Raw genomic sequence first — 8,439 nt, forward strand, 5'->3', positions numbered from 1 at the left:
TCACAGTCACATGCCTGCTGCCAAAATGTTTTGCATGAGCTGGTTGTTGTACCGTGACGATCGTCCCTCCCTTTAAATGCAAGGTGCCAGACCTGTCCTACACACAGGAACAACACTCGGGCTGTGGCACCAAACACGGGGAAACAGCCATCAGTGGCTCTTTATGGGAATTATGAGAATAAATATATGTGCAAATATAAGAATGTATGTGCGTCACTATATATATATACTATATATGTCATGGCCTGCGCTGGCAGACCATGGGGAGGTGGGGAAACAGGACCCAGACGCCGGACTCTTCAGTGCAGACAGTGTTTATTTACAAGGTGGTGAAGTGAGCAACAATAAATCCCCCTGTGTCCCAGACTGCCGTTCCCGTCTTCATCCAGTGTCAGTGCTCTGTGTCTCCACTCCTTAGTGTGGTCCGTGGTTGCTGCCCTCTCGTCCCGCAGTTCTCCTGGGAAAGTAACAGAAGCAGCACCACTCAGTAACAAAACTCTAATTCACTGACTTCTAACTGGGAAACTAACGGAAGTCTCACGAATCGATCCAGCGTCAGAAAGAGCTGCACCACACTCCTAAGTAGCTCCTCCGACGAGGCTTGATCAGCTGCAGGTGTGTGCATCTTCCTCAGGTGTAGCCAGCCACCTGGCAGACCCACCAGGCCTGATGGTGCCTGTAAACCATCCTACCAGAAACACCCAGACCCATACATGGACCCATACACATACCTGCAAGCAGGGAAACCAGGGACAGCCACACAATACATCAAATGTACATATAACAAGTAATATAAATCCAAAACTGCTTATGGGCCCTGGGTCCCTCAGACCCCGGTCTCTGACAATATAAGACAGATGAGTCAATACTTCTGCCAACAGTGTATTTTGAGGTTAAAATGTTGCCTCTCTATAAGTTAACAGAGTAAACAAACTTGAGCGGTCGATGGTACTGACTGACGTTGCATGGAATGATCCAGTTATCAATCATGATGATTGATAACAAGACTAAAAGTTTTTGGTTGATGGCTAAAAGGAAACATTTGTGAGCCAGTTTCCAACCATGTGGCCTCCTCCCACGACTACAGGTTTATTTATGTGACTGAGTGTGGAGTGGTATACTAACCCACTGAGGAATCTGCCCTGTAGTCACTTTAACAAGTCATTAAGTGCTGATGTGACAGCTGGAGTGTTGTTCCTGTATGTGATATGGTGGCATTAAAGGGAGGGCCAATCTTCATGAACGCACAGAGCTGATGTCAATACGGTAGCTGTGACAGCTTTCACAATCCTGAGCAGCACCAGCATGGCCAGCTCAAAAGCTCGTAAGTACATCTACAAGTTTTATTCTGATTTACTGTTCAGACAAACGTTTTATAATAAAAGTCAGAAACTCCAGAGCTGCCTGTTTACCTGAGCTGTCAGTCTTTATTTCTGTGCCCTGTGTCTATATCTTATTTATCTGTTACTTTTTTAAATTTATGTTTATTTGTTTGAAACAACAAATCCTGAAACATGTGGTTCATGCAGTGGTAAGAACAGATTTGTTTTATGAACGTTTACAGCCAACAGAGCCTGCCAATCCACCCAGTCTTCACTTTGAATGGCATGGATGGATGGATGGGCAGACAGACAGACAGACAGACAGACAGACAGACAGACTTTATCAGTAAATCTGATTTCGGGGGATTTCGATGTGCGGAGTAATCCTGTTCTGCCAGTTTGGTTGCTGGTTCTCGTAAACTTCAGGGAATTTATGGTCAGCATTCTCATCTTTGTTTTGATTGATGTGTGATTGTTTTGGATTGTTCAGATGTTTAGTCATGAGTCATTTCCTGTTTTATTTCAGTAATCAGTCTTTTATGTAATGCTGTAAATTTTACTTCCCCCATTCCTGGGTTTTCCTTCCTTGGTACTTCATCATCACCTATCCCTGATTCTGTATATGTAACTGTCCTAGTGTGACGAGCTGGTTGAGGGAGTCCCACTAATAACAGCAGTAATCTGTTTATCTTCTTCAGCAGTTGAACATGTTCCACACCTGAGGATAGTGCTTGTTGGGAGAACAGGAGTTGGGAAGAGTGCATCAGGAAACACCATCTTAGGAAGAAAAGCTTTTGAATCTAAAGCTGCCTTTTCTTCAGTGACAGCAGGGTGTCAGAAAATCACAGATCAGGTAGACTGTCAGATCCTGGATGTTGTTGATACTCCAGGACTGTTTGACACTGATAGACCTGAAGACGAGCTGAAGAGAGAGGTTGCCAGATGCATCTCCTTTGCTGCTCCTGGTCCTCATGTGTTCCTGATCGTGATCCAGATTAGCAGATTCACCAAAGAAGAACAACAAACAGTGAAAATCCTGCAGAAGATCTTTGGAGAAGAAGCAGCAGATTATACTATGGTGCTGTTCACACATGGAGATGATGTGGACAATGAAGCTAACATAGACACATTGATAAATAGCAGTCCGTCTCTGAGTGGCTTCATCCAACAGTGTGGAGGAAGATATCATGTTTTTAACAACAAAATCAAAGATCCCTCTCAGGTCAAAGAGCTGCTGGAGAAGATCAACATAATTGTTCAGAGACATGGAGGAAAATATTACACCAACGAGATGCTGCAGGAGGCTGAGAGAGCCGTCAGAGAAGAGCAGGAGCGACTTCTGAGAGAAAATATATCGATGGAAGAGCAGGAAGCAAGAAGGCGTGCAGAGAAAAAGAACAAGTTCCTGAAGGCGGTGGGGATCGGGGCGGGAGTGGGAAGTGTGTTTGGTCCACTGGGAGCAGCTCTGGGAGCGGCAGTGGGAGCTACAGCTATAGCCGTGAAAGACAAAGAGTGTGTTACTCAGTGAATTTGATCCTTTTTTCATCATCTTTGTGCTGGATGGACTTTACTACGAGGTTACCCACTGTGGGTTTGGAGATGATGGCATACTCACGTCCCTTTATAAGAACCTTGAACTTAAACAAGTCCAGATGCTTTTCTTTCCAAGCTCCTTGGACGACCCCGACCTGGACCACCGAGAACCTTCACAGACCATCATGTTTACATTTCCATGGTCTGGTTTTGGTGAAGGACACAAACCTTCATGAACACACGGAGTCTCACTTTGTTCATTTCTTACTGTCAAAAACATGAAATTAGAAAAAAAATGGTTTATTTTGTTAACTACACTGGTCGACATCAAAGCCTGCCTGAGAGATAAAAGCCAAATATGTATGTGACTGGTTACTGTTTCCAAGATGTTTGATTTTAATCTTTAACTTTTCATCGGTTTACTTTGCTTCATATAATGTTTGACTTCAATTCAAACATCAGAAAAAGCAACATTGCATTAAAAATATTACTATGAAACATTAGTTCACACTAAAAAACAAATAAATAAAAAAATGTAATCTAGTTACCTCCCAGCCTGCCTGCAGGTCAACATGTGTGTAGCTGAGATATATACAGCTATATATATATATACAGTCTGCAAATATAATAAATCATTACTGTAGTAACCTTTGTTATAAAAACTAATGACATCGCTCTAACATTTACACAACACTGCCCTCATCAGGTCAGACTGGGAATGACAACCAACCAGTAAACTGTCATCAAAGACTTGAGCTGACACTGAGGTGTAGTTTATGTAGTTTACTGTCTGTGTTGATTCATTCAGGCCTGAATACAAATGCGCAGTAATCTGATTACCTCAGTCTGTCACTGACAGAGCTTTGTGTGTGTGTGTGTGTGTGTGTGTGTGTGTGTGTGTGTGTGTGTGTGTGTGTGTGTGTGTGTGTGCGCGCAGCGTTTGTTTTGAAGCGTGTTGAAAGAAGAACAAAGCGTTCCTCTGTTGCATCTTTCCCGGCGTCTCTTCTGTTCCTCACATTAACGAGAGCTGTGTGCTGATTGGACGGCTGTGATTAGCTGCCAAAGAGTTTAAAACGCTGAAAGAAACGTCGACAGGGAAACAACCTTGAACATTAGAAATGGTTTAGCGGAGTTTGGTCCAGACTGTTCTGAGAGGAAACAGGAAACATGAGGACACGAGGACACGATGACGGTCTGAGAGGCCTTCAGGGAGGAGGCAGCTGATGGAGGTGGCGACAGGTAAGACTGATCAGTCAGCTGACGGGTTGTTTAGGTGTGGAGGTGGTGGAGGTGTGGTTTTACTCTGTTAGTCTGTCACACGACTGTTTTTATCACGATATCTCAACCGAACGATGGATCTGACAGCTGCTGACTGACGGTCGCCATGCCAACACCTCTGAATCCAAGTGCAGCCATGTTTGAGGGGGAGGTCATGTGACCCTGCGGTAGAGCGGGACAAAAACAGGAAACATCTCTATTAAATGTCAGCTCTTCACTTTAACTCTGAACAGATCTACAAACCTCTGCAACAAATACCACGAACAGCAAAATCAGTTTTAAAGCTGGAAGATCCAAATCTGACCTGAAAACAAAGCTCTTCATGCTGTTTGTAGGTCAAACCCTTTCTTTGAAAAGTAAGCTGTCAGGTAGGTGGTACGTTTCCTCTTTCTACGTCTCCAGAAAGAATGTGACAACCAATCACAGCAGGCTGTCCCTGCCGCTGATCCAGTCTAGCATCAGTCACACAGAGCGAAGAGTAAAAAGTGTTTCATGCGTTTCAGATTCTTTGAGAGGTTTAAAATTGTCTTCAGACGATCGCCGACGAGCTTTGGTCAGAGCTGCAGGAAGCAGCCTGCTGGCATCACGCCGGCGCTCACAGAGTTAAAAACACTGACTGGGATCAGCGTGTGGCCGATGCAAAGATCAGACAGGTGCGATGCATCAGGTGTTCCCTGCTGACATTTAATCTCATCTGAAAGGTTAATCTGAGGCTTTTAATTTGGCGCAGGGCTTTTAATGTGAAAATCGTCAGACAGATGGAGCTCCGTCAGGCTGCTGATTAAAACAACAGCAGTTTATTATCAGCGACTCATTAGAAACAGGAAATGATTATCAGAAACACACCGATCAATAAGTCTGACCTCAGGTATGAATAAACAACCAGAGCTGAAGTTTGGATTTATTAACAATAATCAGAAAACAAGAGAGAAAAATAAAGAAACAAAAGGACAGTAAAACAAATAAATCTATCCAAACAATAAAATAATAAATACAAATTTATTTTAAAAACATTTCACAGGAAAATGAACAAATAAAAAAAAAACAGGCTTCAGGCTATGGCGTCTATCTGAACGGCAGTAAAGCCTTGAGCTCGACACACAACAGCTAAAGACACTTTCTGTTCGTACTCGCCCCAAAACAAGCTACTGCTCCAACCCAGCCAATCAGGATGCAGATTACAGAACACTGATCTAAACTGAAAACAACGAAAAGATGGACCAGACACTGAGAAGATGGAAGAAGCTAGCGCCCTGCGGACCGAGACGCATGTTCTGGCTGAACACTTCAACTGTGAGACGTTACAACATCCACCTTAGAAATAAAGGACAGAACTGGAGCGTTTCAGAGAGGCTCGCCTCAGCAGCCCCATCGAGTGGGACATAGGCTGCACGGCCAAAACATCCCAAACGGCCCAACCCGAGCGATCATCAGGACGAGGCGAGGTGACGAGAGCGGCCGCGAAGCACCACAGATGCCATGTGATGATTTTCTCTGCGCTGACGAGAGAAACCGGGTGAAACAGCAGCTCCTGTGGACTGATCTCCCATCACGGCAGCCGGCACCTCCTCCACTCCATCAGAGGTGGAAGAATTCATACGAAAGACCCGGAAACAAAATGATGGATAAATTCATGTCCACTCTGGAAGTGATGAACAACCTCAGCTCAGAGAAAATAACACGCTGTAGTCGTAGCTGTGCAGGCATGACGCAGGCATGACGCAGGCATGACGCAGGCATGACGCAGGCATGACGCAGGCATGACGCAGGCATGACGCAGGCATGACGCAGGCATGTAATATTTAATTCCTGTAAATGTTCTTTGGCTTCTCAGTTAATATGGTCGCAGTGAGTTTAAAGCTTTGAATTAACAACAGGATGTTTTTTCTGCTCCTATACGATCAGTAGCCAAACAAGTTTCAGTGACAACAGGAGGGAATCTGTGACATTTCCACAGGTCGGGTCCTGGGTTGTGCTTTATAAGAGTTGAGTGTTTTAAATAGTCATTTTCGTTCCTACAGCTGAGACGAATGCAGTCAGTTTGTTTAAAGGGCACAAACTGAATGAAACGGCTCTCCTGGAGCGTGAGAGGCCTTAGGAAATGTATTAGACTATAGAGAGTAATGAAGAGACTCAAACAATGTCACCCAAAGGACGTCTTCATTCAAGACACACCCGTGTGGGAGTGAAATTGCTCGGAGAAGGACGAGGTTCAGGCTTTTTCTACCCACCTCTCATCACATGCTGATGGAGGTGGGGACATAAATCATGACCCATCTTAGACCCACAGGGAGCTTCATCATCATACAGCGCTCAGTGATGAAGAAAGACTTCATTGTGGTTCATTTATACGGCCCAACACAGGTGACCTCAGCTTTTATATGTTCCTCTATACTGCAGCTCTAACTGTACCTTAGATCCTGGGCTTGACAGATCATCAGGTTCAGACTATAACTATTCAGTTATACAACATTTCATGTCCGAACTGAGCCTAAAATGCAAGGAGACGAGAAATCCCAACACAGAGAGCACAGTCCTGTCGCTCAGCCACAGTCGCATAGATTGTTTCCTTATTTCAAACTCTCAACTCATCGATCTTTAGCATTCAGCCATCACTGCTGGGTACATAACCCAAATTCACTGATGACGGTTTCTACTTCACTAACTCTGAAGCTACAGCCTCAGCCAGAGGGGGGGCCTTTGAGGTAATTATACATGGACAGATGAGGGTTTACACAGAAAACAGATCAAATAAAACTGAGATGTTGGACTTGATGCTCAAATAACAGAAGTGGAACTAGAGATGAATTTGAATGACACTAAAGAAAAACAACAAAATCTATTAAAACGAAAAACATGATAAATTAAGTTCAGACAGCATCAGCCGAGCGTCGACAGACCTGCGGCGATCAGGAAGCGAGAGCAGGAAAACTTTGGTGCATCACAGTGAACGAGAGAGAAACAATAAATGAAATTAGAACCGCAGATGAAAACATCACAGATCCTCAGAGAACAAATGATCTCCTTATTCCTCACAACTAAGAGGACGACCGAAGACCAGCTGGTGCCAGACCATAATAATGAGCTAGAGCTGGTGTTAACTGGGAGGAAGCCGAAGCAACAGCCTCTAATCGCCAACAATGAACAGCTGCCCGACGCGCCGCACAACATAAAGACTCACAACCATACACAACGTAAGAATCGTTAGACTCTATCAACGTCACTTCACTTTGTCGAGAAGCTGGGACTGAATCAGACTCTCTGTCATCAATGACTTAACTTTCAAATGTAATGCACAAATTAAAAACAGGAAATATTTTACCTTTGTAAAGTATTTAAAGACACAGTGTTGCGCCCCCTGTAGGATAAGTTAGTGGAACGCTACACTTTAAAAGAGCTACCTCTGTCTATGCGTGATGATAATGGTACTGCCCAAACCTGGGAAACCACCTACGAAATGTGAATCCTACCAATCCCACTAATACAGATCCCAAGTTCACAGTACTGGCAAACCGACTTGAAGGGGAGCTTCATCTCTCTGCACAACGTAAACATGCAGACATGGCTCTGCTTCAGCTGGACGCAGAACAAGCCTTTGACAGCGTCGAGCAGAGCTAGCTTTATGAAGCACTTCCTCAGTTCAGCTTTGGCACTTATTTTACGACTTAGGTTAAACTAATGTAACATAAACTGAGAGCCTCAGTTATACCAACAACATCTATACCCTTCAATCTAAGCAGAAGTACATGTAAAGGTAAATGATGAAAGGTACATACGTGTGAGTAAGCTTTATTTTGTAAGGGGGTAAAAAATCCACAGAAACAAGGCAAGGAAAAAACCTAAACTGGACATAAACTAACAAAACAAACCTGAAACCAAAAACAGAGCTGCAGGGAGACACGGAGGAAGCTACGCAGACAAACCAGCAACTAACAGAGGCAAACACAAGGCTTAAATACACAGAGGGATAACGAGGAACGAAACACAGAAGAACACAGCTGGGAGTGACTGACAAGATGAGAAAGGGGAAGCAAAACTCAATGCATTTACATAGGACACAGACTTTCAAAGTAAAACAGGAAACATAACACACTTGACTAGGAGGGAACAGCAACCATGGAACACAAACAGAAACCAAAAGATTAGAAAAGATAAACAATGACAAAGTCAAAGTTCAATAATGATACAAAGACTCAAAACACTGGGTCACTGACACAGGACCAAACGCTGTCCCAGCTCTCGCCTTTCTGGGACAATAAGACCTGTGAAAGATTTGGGTTTTAAAATACAGTCTGCCACAGGTTTG

General features: G+C 43.9%; 1 protein-coding gene across 1 annotated transcript; it reads left to right on the plus strand.

Annotated features, from left to right (window-relative positions):
* The first annotated feature begins 1,305 nt into the window (after positions 1-1,305).
* Positions 1,306-2,850, plus strand: LOC146661448 (GTPase IMAP family member 7-like). Its single transcript, XM_085421550.1, has 2 exons — positions 1,306-1,324; positions 2,021-2,850. The coding sequence occupies exons 1-2, from the start codon at positions 1,306-1,308 to the stop codon at positions 2,848-2,850; spliced, it is 849 nt and encodes a 282-aa protein (XP_085277676.1).
* The last annotated feature ends 5,589 nt before the right edge of the window (positions 2,851-8,439 follow it).

This window comes from Rhamphochromis longiceps, linkage group LG10, assembly GCF_057381845.1.
Source record: "Rhamphochromis longiceps isolate RC_006_pf linkage group LG10, R_longiceps_female_GT1.1, whole genome shotgun sequence".
In the NCBI taxonomy this organism is placed as follows: domain Eukaryota; kingdom Metazoa; phylum Chordata; class Actinopteri; order Cichliformes; family Cichlidae; genus Rhamphochromis; species Rhamphochromis longiceps.